The 13,727-nt window shown below is 33.6% G+C and overlaps 1 protein-coding gene across 1 annotated transcript in view; it reads right to left on the reverse strand.

Moving 5' to 3' along the window:
- Window positions 1-767: 767 nt before the first annotated feature.
- LOC145269177 (uncharacterized) overlaps window positions 768-13,727 on the reverse strand; it is a 41,418-nt gene continuing 28,458 nt past the window's right edge. The window contains exon 3 of the mRNA XM_080124786.1: window positions 768-5,236. Within this exon, the coding sequence (XP_079980912.1) occupies window positions 4,490-5,236 (747 nt within the window). The 3' untranslated portion in view covers window positions 768-4,489. The remainder of the gene's footprint in view (window positions 5,237-13,727) is intronic.

Genomic DNA, 13,727 nt, shown 5'->3' on the forward strand with positions numbered 1-13,727 from the left:
AGCCGTAACCACTAATATGGCATTGAGAAGCCCCACCAGAAGCTATGGCATGGTCCAGAATCCATTCACCAAATGGCAATTCAGCAGCCCCAGTACTTTACACCTGCTGATAGGACAGTCTTCTTAGTAGTTAATTCAAGGTTTGGGTCTCTGCCTATCAGGTGGATAACGTCAACCCAGAAAAACGTTTACCTCCAGCACCCTTACTAGTGACATGGTTACAAGGATAGAAATAGAAAAATTTCCATTGCAGGCTACTGTTAACAAAAAAATTCTGCAGACCTAGAATACAGCTTTTTTTCTCCCTTTGTCAAAAAAAATCACCAATTCCGACTGAGAGACAAATTAGAAGAAGCGAGAGTTATGGGAGCTGCCGAGAACACATCCACAATGCATTGTCTACTCTCCATTAACAAAAAAAAAAAAAAACACCAAAAAACTGAAACTAATATTAAGTATTCTATTTAATATAAGTACAATAGGCCTGTTTAGGAGGGAAAGTATGGCGATAGATTCTTCTCTCACTAACTGAAATATAGAAAGTATTAAGTTGATAAATTTATGATCTGTAATTCTTGAGCAACTCGGCTAGAATTCCCTGGAGTCGTTTCTGAATTGATTTGAAGGGAAATCATCTACCTTCTTTGCGTACTTCGAAACTAGACGGCACAATTATTAGTATGTCTATTTGAAAAGAATATTAAAAATGGAATGGTGTCAGCAGTTTTTTTTTATTTTTGCAAAAAGAAATGTGGGAAGACCTTGAATTCAAAATTGGAGAACACGTTTATTTTAAGGAAATTTAGTGAACGAATTACAAGGAGCTGCTAGAAAGGACTTGTCCTGCCTTGATAGAGTTCTAAATAGACTTCGTAGCCTCGTAGGAGATGTCCTTTTCTCTTCCTTGCAACCTCTATCTCACAGAAGAGATGTTGCGAGTTTGTCTCTGATGTATCGTTATTTTCATGGAAAGTGTTCGACTGAGCTTCAATCTATGGCCCCCCCTCGCCAAACTTTCACAAGAAACACTCGTCTAGCTGTAAACACTATCAATAATTCCCCCCACTCTTTATCTGTGCCTAAACCTAAACGTAGATTCCATGAACAAAGCTTCTTTCTTAGAACTGCACGCCTGTGGAATTGTCTTCCATTTTCCTGCTTTCCGGCTGACTACAATATGGTTGTCTTCAAGTCTAACGTAAATAAGTTCTTGATGAGCCATTCCATATAAGTTATCAAATTTACCAAAATTTTCATTACTAATGATTACTATATTGACCAATTTCCACTGTACACTCTTTAACCCTTATCCTTGAGTGGCCTCTGGGCCTTGATAATGTGGTGATGCCTTTGTAAAAAAAAAAAAAAAAAAAAAAAATCTGAGTTAGTGGGTGAATTTTTTGCATCCATTAGCTCGAACAAATGGCAAAGCTGTATATTATCACAGGCATAACTAGTTGGTAAATGGCAGATATTTTTTTGTTTATAAGTTCTGTTTTATTGATTTTCCTTACACAATCTATAAATTCTCTGACAATTTGTTCTCATCTTGGCATGCTGAATAGAATCATGTTCTCCTATGGCAACATATATCTATTTTTCCTGCTCTTCTCCGTCCTTGATTTCAGTATCTTTATCAAACTGTATATTTCCCGGTTGTAGCTTCTTGCCAGTTTTCATAAGAAATTTGCCACATTTGTTCAAACCAAACTTTTTTTTTTTTTTTTACATAGGCATCGCCACATTATCAAGGCCAAGAGGCCACTCAAGGATAAGGGTTAAAGAGTGTACAGTAGAAATTGGACAATATAGTAATCATTAGTAATGAAAATTTTGGTAAATTTGATAACTTATATGGAACGGCTCATCAAGAACTTATTTACGTTAGACTTGAACACAACCATATTGTAGTCAGCCGGAAAGCAGGAAAACAGAAGACAATTCCACAGGCGTGCAGTTCTCAGAAAGAAGCTTTGTTCATGGAATCTACGTTTAGGTTTAGGCACAGATAAAGAGTGGGGGGAATTATTGATAGTGTTTACAGCTAGACGAGTGTTTCTTGTGAAAGTTTGGCGAGGGGGGACCATAGATTGAAGCTCAGTCGAACACTTTCCATGAAAATAACGATACATCAGAGACAAACTCGCAACATCTCTTCTGTGAGATAGAGGTTGCAAGGAAGAGAAAAGGACATCTCCTACGAGGCTACGAAGTCTATTTAGAACTCTATCAAGGCAGGACAAGTCCTTTCTAGCAGCTCCTGCCCAGATGTGGCAACAGTAATCCATCCTTGGACGTACCTGGCTCTTATATAGATAGAGAATAGCATCAGCAGTGAGATATCTACCGGATCGATAGAAAGATCCCACCATTTTTCCAGCGGCCTTAGCAACAGATTTGATGTACGTGTTCCATTTAAGATCATGAAGTTATGTATGACCAAAGAGTCGACTTATATATATAGTTTATTTACTTGAAAAAAATTACAATTTAAGTTTGAACAATAAAGGTAATGACTTAAGTCAGTATCTGAGTCGGCATACAGCTTGGAGTGATCCATGAAGAGCAGGTGGTTGACTCTTTTGTTTTCGTCAGGTTTCTCACCTGTGTCTTTGCATATGACTCTTAAGATTGCCAGTCTGTGAAAATTCAGTTCCACAGACTTTATAACACGATTTCTCACTTTTTTTAATTATTTTATTTTAATGAATTTTAAGAGATCCTGGAATTAAGGCTTTTGTTATGATTTGAATTTATATCCAAGGGCTCTTTTAAGATTGGGCACTGTTTCCCTTTATGGGTGCTATCTGTATTTCATACCAGCTTAGTCTTTAAGGAATTGTTTCTAAGTATTTCTTAAGATTTTTTTATTTTTTTATTAGGCCAGTGGCTCCTATCACATCTTATATAATGATTTCTTTTAAGGATAATGTTGTTTTTAAGTCATTCTTTAGGTCCTGATTTTTTGTTATCTTTTCTTGTTCAGTTCTATCAACACCATAATCATTTGTGACAATGATCATGAGCGCAGTTTTTTCAGGCTTGCTTTATATTACAAGGTCCGGCTTGACAGCCTTATCTTTTATGTATCTGCCCGCCTGTGTGATCTGAATTTATATGAGAGCTCTTTTAAGAATAGACACTGTTCCCTTTACGGCTGCTATTTGTATTTTGTTACAGCTTGGTTTTCCAGGGATTGCTTCTAAGTATTCTTGAAGATTCTTTTTTGAAAATGCTCCTATCACAACCAGTATATATTATATTTATTATTGTTTATTTCTTTCAGAGACCATGTCCCTTTAGATCATTTTTTTAAGGTTCTGATATATTATTATCTTTTGCCGTTCAGCTCTATTAAAGCCAAAATCATTTGGGACTGTGACATCGATAATGACAGTTCTTTCAGGCTTGTTCCATATTACAATGTCTGGTTTAATGGCATTGTCTTTTATGTATCTACCCGCCTGTATGTCTTCGTCATAGAACATTGTCACTTTTCCGTTTGCTGTTATTGGTGATGGTTCATGTATCCAGACATTTGATGATCTGTCAAGCAGCATCTCTCCTCTCCACAGGTTTTACAATGGAGGTAATTACATACTTCGTTGTGGCATAATGTAAAGTACAAAAAATTCAAGATAGCTCAATTAGGATTTTCCTGACACTTGAACTGCATAATTCACAAGAAAAAAAATATTATTCATTTTTTTTTTAAATTTATTACAGCGCTTTGCGAAAACGATGCTCTACAAAATTCAAATATTTTAACAGATCAAGGGAGCTAACTCCTCATGGTACTAACACTTGATTTAATTACAATTTGAATTTATATCCGAGGTTTTTTTGTTTTTTTTTTAAATAGGATAATGTTCCCTTTATGACTGCTATTTATATTTTGTTAGTTTTTTCTTCCAACGATTTTTTCTCATTAGGTCAGTTGTTCACAATTGGTGTAATGTTTATTTCTTTCAGATCATGTTTAAATTATTCTTTAAGTTCTGATTTTTTTTATGTTTTCCGGTTCAGTTCTATTAAGACCATAGTCATTGGGAACAATGATATCTATAATGAGCACAGATCTTTTACGCTTGCTCTACCTTGTTTTTATGTACCCGTGGGCTTGAATGTCTTTGTTGTACAACAGTCCTCTTTCTGCTTGATGTTATCAGTGATGATTAATGTTCTATGATCTGTCAAGTTGCATCTCTCCACAAATAATCCAATGGAGGTATTTATATATTTTGTTGTGGCAGGCAATTAAAGCCCATCTGCCCATAAAGTTTGAAATACAGATATAAGATGGCTCGGATTCTCAACTGTTGAGTGGCAGAACCTCCACTGGCTATTTGCTTGTAGGTAAGCCATTTTTTTTTTAAATCCATTTATGAGTAAACCCTGATCTTGATCGACTAAAATAAACCTTTCATCATCAAATGGTAGTATCCCACTCTTCAACCATTGCAGTGAGGCATCCCTGTTTATATACTTTTTAAGTTTCTCCAGAACCACCTGTGTGTTTTCGCATATGATTCTTAAGACTGCCACTCTGTGAAAATGCAGTTCCACAAACTTGACAAGAATATGGTTTCTCACCAGTGTGTATTCGTATGTGTGTTTTCAAATTAGAACCGTCTCTGAATGCCATTCCACAGAATTCACAAGAATAAGGTTTCTCACCGGTGTGTATACGCACATGCGTTTTTAAATTGGAGCTATCTGCAAAGGTATTTCCGCAAACCTTACAAGAATACGGTCGATCACCTGTGTGCAATCGCATATGACTTTTACAACTGCTACTCTGCGAGAATTCAAATCCACAAATTTTACAATAATAGGGTTTCTCGCCTGTGTGTAGTCGCATGTGACTCTGCAGAGTGCCGCTTTGTGAAAACGCGATTCCGCACTCGGTGCAAGAATATGGTTTCTCACCTGTGTGCGTTCGCATGTGGTTCTTTAAATTAGAACTCGCTGAAAATGCATTTCCACAAACTTTACAAGAATATGGCTTCTCACCTGTGTGCGTTCGCATGTGATTTTTGAGACTTGCACTCTGTGAGAATGCCTGTCCACAATCTTTGCAAGAATACGGTTTCTCACCTGTGTGTGTTCGCATGTGCCATTTTAGACTAGAACTTCCGGAAAATGCAGCTCCACAAACTTTGCAAGAATATCGCTTCTCGCTTCTCTTTTCAGTCTTAATTTCTTTTTGGTTCTGCTGGGGATGAGGCATCCTACTCTATCAGGTATTCATTCACTAGTTTACTTTTTTCTTATCTGCTTGTTTTTGCTGCCGATGGGGTAACTGTATCGGTGTAACTTTTTTATTTTATTTTCTTACAGATATTTTCTTAGTTCCTTTCCGAAGTGATTGAGAATGATCCTGAAGTAATCCATTGTTGCTTTAAAGCCATCATCTATTAAAACAGCTGCAATTAAAGAAAATATATTGTCAATACATTCAAACATATTTTATATTTTTTTTATCAATTAAGAAAACAATATTTTGCTATTTATATTTAACTAGCAGCATAACCCAGCATTGCCCGGGTGTGTTGAGGTGGTGTAGTAAGGAACTCAACGGAGGGGGGGAGGGGTTAAAAAAATAGTGGTAGTAGCGGGTGGGGAAATCAAGACAACAGTAGGCAGTTTTTTATTAAGTAGAAAAACTTGCAAACTTACGTAGTTATGTTTCGTAAAGAATGCGTAGAATAAAATTGTACGGACTATTTTTTTTGGTTTAATATAAAACTGGAGGATTACCATATTTTAATAAAAATTTCAAATAGAATTTGATGTGAAATATTAGTTTGGTGCAAAAACAATGTTTTTGACGTTCATTTGAACGTCACAAAATGCCATTATTTTTGCACCAACCTAATAGAAAAACAAATTAAAAAAGATAAAACAAATATGCTTAAATTCACTGCAGACACTTGAAATATAATAAAATATATTTTTTTCGCTTTTTCTTTCGAGATAATTAATCCTAAATCGTAATGTTTTCAAATAAAATAATAAACAAGCGTTAATTTTCAATATCAATAACGAGCGTGTTTTGCGACGGTGAAATCTAAAATGTTTCCACCAAAAAAAATTTCCTGAAATGAAAATGCGAACTTTGGTCGTTATTATTTAAAACAAAACATAATTTTGCCTTTATACTTAATATTTATTTTATTAATTCACTATCCTCACTCATTTTATTTTAAAATTTAGTTTAAAACATATTCGAAATAATGATTCCATTTTCTTAACAGTACAGATTGTTTTGATGATGGGACGTTCTTAACAATTCACCAAAAACTTTAGTCGCTTCAATTTTTCAACTTTTAAAGTCATTTCCTCAAGCAAAGATAACGATTTTGAGAAAAATATTTTGTGTAGGTCTTTTCTATGTCAAACCCCAACTATCATCACCATTGTCTCACCGGGGTTCCAAAATCGACTTACCCTACTGCCCGGGTGTGTTAGGGTGGTGCAGTAAGGAAACTGAGGTGAAGAGAGGTGTTTAAAAAAAATAGTGATAGTAGCGGAGTGGAGGAAATCAAAACAACAGTATAAAGTTTGGGTGGAGAGAGGTGTTAAAAATATGGACGTAGGCAGGCAGGATCGAACCCATAAGACGAAGAAAAAGAAGGTTCCTATTTACAATGCCATCATATACAAATATATTATAGATTAATTCATGAAATAGTGGATAAGCGAAGTAACATGCTGGTAGAAATATAGGACAAAAACATTTTATAAACTGAAACATGTAATCGCTCAACTTTAATGATATGTTTGCATATATTTACTAACATGTTAAGCTGCTTATACCCTTAACTAATTTAATTTACCATCTGGTTTCAAGTTTTTATTTCATATTTATTCCTTTGCACACACACACACACACACACACACACACACACAGATATATATAAAATTCAAGACAGAATAAGTTGAATAGAAATCTATATATAAATTTATTTGTCGATTCAAAAAACAAAACGGAATGTTATACAGACTCTTTATACCATGGAATTTAGAAGCTTAATGCTTCTCCTTAAAAGAGGAGGAAGGAGCTAGGTTAAAGATGAATATAGTTGCGATGTCTAGCACAGGTGACACTGGCTTAGAAATGAAAATAAAAATAGAAATACAATAAAATTACATGGGAAATAGAAGGGCTGATGTAAAGTTGGGGTTAGGGTTAGGGTTAGGGTTGATGTAAAGTTGGGGTAAAAGCTTAGGGGGAGTCATGTGAGGGAGAATCAATATGTAATAGTAAATAGGTAACGACATCCTTTCGAAGATGCCGGGACAAGCGGAGAGACGCTGGAAGGGAGCAGTAGCATGGATCAGTGTATTGTCAGTAGGGCTGAAGAATTGAGGTTTTATTTTTGCGCATGTTGTACACTCGGATGTCACGCGCCGAACTTCATCAATTGAATATGGCATACTGTGTGATCGTATAAAGTGCCAAAAACGCTGTACACCAGGGTATATTAATGACCTGTGTACGGCTCTTAGCTCCTCCAAGGAGGAAGTAGCAGCACCACACACTCTCGATAAAGCATTGGCAACAATGTTTTCACTTCCGGGACGGTGTTTTATATCGTACGAGAATGGGAGAAGCTCCATTTTCCACCGAATGATTTTATTGTTTTTAATTTTTCCTCGGTTAGCTGGCTTATACATAAAAGATACGGCTTGCTGGTCTGTTACGATAGTGAAGTGCTTCCCAGCAAGGAGGTCCCTCCATTTTCGGACACATTCAACTATCGCGTAAGCCTCTTTTTCAACTATGTGTAGTCATATTTCCGATGAGGAAAATAAAAAATTAGTTCAGTAAATTGTGGTACTTTATCGTAGAACGGAAGACAGACCAAAACCTCTTTACTAGGCTTTACCGAACTAATTTCACAGCCAATAATAAACGTAAGAGCAAATAGCAGCAGTAAACTCAGAAACTGTTAGTCACGAAATGTTGAAGAAAAAAACTCAGCCCTTTTAAAAAGGAAAAGGAACGTGTGCAAAATCACGTGCTATAGAAACTTTTACTTTAACGGAAATATAACACTCCCTTAATCTGGTAGACCCTGTAGGGCAAAAAGTGATGAGAATCGTCAGAGATTAGCAAAGATTGTGGCCGAGGATCCATCCACATCAGTAAGAAGGAGATCAAGTCATATTTGGGTCTCTCGATCATTTCTTCACAGAATGCTTCATGAAGCGGGCAAATTTCCATATTAAATTCAATTGGTACAAGAGCTTAAGCCAAACGATCCAGAAAAAAGGCTGGAATATGCAATCGAATAATTTCTCGTGGCTGTGAGATAAATTGGCCACCCCACTCGCCAGATCTCACATGTGCAGATTTCTTCCTTTGGGGTTACCTCAAAGAGCGGGTATACGCAAACAAACCAGCCACAATAAATGCCCTTAAAAACAATATAGAGGAGGAAATTAGGGCCATAAGCCCTGAAACATTAAGTGATGTGCTGGACAATGCCCTGCAGAGAGCACAAGAGTGTGAAAATGAAAATGGTTGACATTTGAGTAACATCAATTTCCATAACTAAAATTAGACCTTGTGAAAAACATACCCTAGATTAAGTTGTGTAAATAAAATTAGAATAAGTAGACTATGATATCTTACTATATCACAAAATATCACGGAGAGGCTCATCTACCTACATATGAAAATTGGTTAGCATAACTTAAATATTGAGGAAGTTAATTAAATTTAAAATCTGTCAGCTTCTTTTGGGACACCCTGGAGAATGGTGGACATATTGATAATTTTTACCAGAAATCAAATACACATTTGCAAACATGTAGACAATAAGCATGACAAAAAAGAATCACAGATTTTCAAAAGTAGATCACAAAACAGGCATTATAGCAAGCTTGCCTACCAATATGGAGAGAGGAGAGTGAAAAGTAAAATAATTATGGTTTTGACTCGCTTCATTTGGAACAAAAGCAAATTCCACTGAATTCAAGAATATTCCTGACAGCAGATATACCTTTTATTCTGAAGACACAAATCTCTAGGGAGAAAAACTAACTTCCATATTTACTGAACCGATGCTGTAGCTGTTACAAATTGATCTCAAATAATACAAACACACTGGTTGGTCGCTTGATGCTTGCCTTTCTCAATTCTGCCACCGCCATGACATTAAAATATATTCATGCCCTTCTTTTGTTTTGTGTATTGTTTGTTTTTTATGTTGTCTCCCTTTTTTTGTTTATTGTTTTTATTTCTTTGTTTATCGGTATATAATTTTAAATTTTATAATTTTATTATCCTTATTATTATTACTATTATTACTATTATTATTTTACACAGGCATCACCACATTATCAAGGCCAAGAGGCCACTCAAGGATAAGGGTTAAAGAGTGTACAGTAGAAATTGGACAATATAGTAATCATTAGTAATGAAAATTCGATAAATTTGATAACTTATATGGAACGGCTAACCAAGAACTTGTTTACGTTGGACTTGAAGACAACCATATTGCAGTCAGCTGGAAAGCAGGAAAACGGAAGACAATTCCACAGGTGTGCAGTTCTAAGAAAGAAGCTTTATTTATGGATAAAGAGTGGGGGGAATTATTGATAGTGTTTTCAGTTATACGAGTATTTCTTGTGAAAGTTTGGCGAGGGAGGACCATAGACTGAAGCTCAGTCGAACACTTTCCATGAAAATAACAATACATCAGAAACAAACTCGCAACATCTCTTCTGTGAGATAGAGGTTGCAGGGAAGAGAAAAAGACATCTTCTACGAGGCTACGAAGTCTATTTTGAACTCTATCAAGGCAGGACAAGTCCTTTCTAGCAGCTCCTGCCCAGATGTGGCAACAGTATTCCATCCTTTGATGTACCTGGCTCTTATATAGATAGAGAATAGCATCAGCAGTGAGATATCTACCGGATCGATAGAAAGATCCCACCATTTTTCCAGCGGCCTTGGAAACAGATTTGATGTACGTGTTCCATTTAAGATCAGGAGTAATGGTCAAGCCCTTTTACTACTATTACTATTATTATTATTATCATTATCATTATTATTATTATCATTACTATTATTATTATTATCATTATTATTATTATTATTATTACTACTATTATTATTATTACTATTATTATTATCATTATTATTATTACTATCATTATTATTACTATCATTATTATTATTATTACTATTATTATTATTACTATTATTATTAATATTATTATTATTACTATTATTACTATTATTATTATTATTACTATTATTATTAATATTACTATTATTATTAATATTATTATCATTATTATTATTAATATTATCATTATTACTATCATTATTATTATTATTATTACTATTATTATTATTACTATTATTATTACTATTATTATTACTATTATTATTATTACTATTATTATTAATATTATTATTATTACTATTACTATTATTACTATTACTATTATTATTATTTCTTTTGCTTTTCGGTTTTATATATCTTTATTTTTCCTCCTTTTCTTTTATGTTAATTTCCTTTTCACTTATTTAAGTGTTGTTAGCTTATTTTACTTTGTGACTGATCTCCTGATGAAAATGGGCTCCAAATTTTTTCCCACAATTCACTTTCTTTTCGCACTCTCTTTTTGTCAGGACAGTCATGAGGTGAGCACATATTTTTGTCTCTCCGTAAATAGGAGGAGGGGGCACCCTCTCCCTCAGCACTAGTTAAGGTTAGTTACTTTTAATTGTGAAAATTTATTATTACTTGTAAATTGTTTTTTGTAAAAATATTGTAACATTTTCTTGTAAAAAATTAGTTAATTATATTTCTCATATAATATCATAGTGTCATGCGTCGTTTTTTTTGTCAGCCTTAAATGTCTGCATTAATAAACAAAGCGTTTAGTTACTATGGCAACTAAAACATGTCCTTTGCTCATGCGTAGGGAGAAGTCAGTGTTTTTTATGGTGTTCGGCAGGGAACTCAAATCGTGACCAGTACTCATAACATAATTGATAATAAAGATCGTAATAGAGATGCGATAAAAATAAATAAAAAATTGATAAAAAGATATGCGATTAAAAAGTAATTGCTAAAAAAAAGATTGTAATAGATTACGCAGGTTTACATTAAAAAAAACTAACTATATTTGAAAAAAAAAAACCCATCATCATATCTACCGCTCCAGAAAATATCTCACTACTGATGCAATTCTCTATCTATATAAAAGACAAGTACGTTCAAGGATGGAGTACTGCTGCCACATCTGGGCAGGAGCTGCTAAAAACAGCCTATCCTGCCTTGACAGAATACAAAATAGACTTTGTGGTTTAGTGGGGGGATGTCCTTTTCTCTTCCCTGCAACCTCTCTCCCACAGAAGAGAGATTGCGAGCCTGTCTTTGTTTTAGCATTATTTCCATGGCAGGTGCTCGTCTGAGCTCCAATCCCTCGTCCCCCCCTCGCCAATCTTTCATGAGAAACACCCGTCTGGCTGAAACTACTGTCAATAATTTTCCCCACTCTTTATCTGTGCCTAAATCCCAACGTAGATTCCATGAGCAAAACTTCTTTCTTAGAACTGCACGCCAGTGGAATTCTCTGCCACTTGCCTGTTTCCCACCTGACTACAACTTGGACGTCTTCAAGTCCAACATAAACAAACTCCTGACAAACCGCCCCCTTAAGTAAGACACTATCTAAACACCCAATACTAATGATTACTACAATACTATCTCATTGATTACTGCACACGCAATAACCCTTATCCCTGAGTGGCTTTCGGGCCTTGATAAGTGGTGAACCCCATGTAAAAAAAAAAATATCTTTTTAAATAACTATGTTTAATAAAGTTAAAAAAAAATAAACATAAAATATAATTGAAAATTTTATCAATTTTGTGCATCCATAACTAAATTGAGAGGCCCATATGCCAACTTCCGCCATGTTTAAAACTTCCTGTCTCCTTTTATTCACCATTACCCAAAAAATGAAAATGCGACGATAATTGTAGAGAAATTGTAAACATGCCTTTAAATGTTTCATCCTTGTTTTATTAAAGAGTTTCATTCTTTGAATTTTTTAAAGTTAAAGACTAATTTTTAAAAAACCTTACCATAACATTTAATTTTTAAATAAAAAAAAAGGTGCCACAGCTCCTTTTTTTTAATGTTTTCATTAGGGACTGCAAAAACAATGTGACAAAAAGATAACATGCTTCTGTGACGTCAGATTTGTGTTAATTATACGAACTATGGAATAATAGAAGCGACTTAATAATTTTTTAAAACCTTTGTTTGGTAATCTCCAAAAATACCGTTAGGGCTTACAACATGGCCGCCAGAAGAGTCACATGATCCGGTTGATCCAAAACATGAATCGTGCAAATGGAAAACGCAGCCTTGAAGGCAAACTTTGACAAACAATCACAATTTGTTTGTATTTAATTTTTTGTTGATATAATGTTCTAAATAAATTATTTATTATTATGATATTGAAAAACTGTTTTTGTACTTAATTATTATGCTTGTTTGTCAAAGTTTGCTTTAAATTTGCATTTTCCGGTTTCGTAATACGGCGATTCATGTTTTGGATCAACCGGATCACGTGACTCTTCTGGCGGCCATGTTGTAAACCCTAACAGTATTTTTGGAGATTACCCTTTGTTTATCTTCTTCAAACTGCAATTAATAATTAATCTTTGTTATAATTTTGTTAGGTTTTAAGATTTACACAGTTTAATGATTAATAATATTATAAACATTTGTATATTAAATATCCAATACGGTTTTACGAGTGTTTATTTGGGTAATCACCGGCTTCCATACTTTTGTTTGGTAAAAAGAGACAAACAAAATATGAGGGAGGGATTATATAAAATGTCTAATATTTGTGCAATAATATTTTTAAATTGGTTTTAATTTGGCGATAAAATAGCTGACAAGAGTCATGTTTATATTAAAACTTAATATTTAAAAAAAAATTGAACACAATTAAAAATCTATGTTCTAACGGAACATTTTGAAATAATGGAATTTTAATTGTTTTAATCTTTTAAAAATTAATTAATTTTTAGGAAGTTTCTTTTTCTTGGCAATTCAACTGATTATAGTATATATTACTTAGAAAAAAAAACGCTATTTAAATAAAAAAAATATAATATTACATTTATAGCATTTTTAATTGCAAATTCAAGGTAAGTTTTTGATTTATACGAGTATTTAAATTTAAAAAAAAAATATTTTTTACTTATTTGAACTCTTATGTTTTATAATAAATAGAAATTTCGATAGATTTAAATATATTTTTTTCAAATTTCGAAAAAATAAAAAGGGGGGGGGACACGTACTAAAAAAAAAAAAGTATTTCCCCTCATATAGGTTTACGAAAACTGCATTTTATATGTAATTTCATTTTAAATGGATAAGTATCGAAAATTTCACGAAAATCTGACTATTAGATGATTTTTGCTAGATTTATTAAACACGGGTATATTTTCACATTCGGAATACTTACTACATGGGAACGTTATTTTAAAGTGCCAATTATGTAAACATGATTTTTGTCTCGCAATTTCATTATTTTCGTTCGATGAAAAAAAATTTTTTTTTTTAATTATTACTAGTTTATTTTGCCCTTCTTTTTCAAATGGTACAAAAGTTATATTGATAATATTAATTGATAATATTAATTTATAATACAGTTACGTCGTTTTACATATAGGGGGG

The sequence above is a fragment of the Euprymna scolopes genome, chromosome 45 (assembly GCF_053919585.1).
Source record: "Euprymna scolopes isolate OS-2025 chromosome 45, ASM5391958v1, whole genome shotgun sequence".
Taxonomy (NCBI): Eukaryota; Metazoa; Mollusca; class Cephalopoda; order Sepiida; family Sepiolidae; genus Euprymna; species Euprymna scolopes.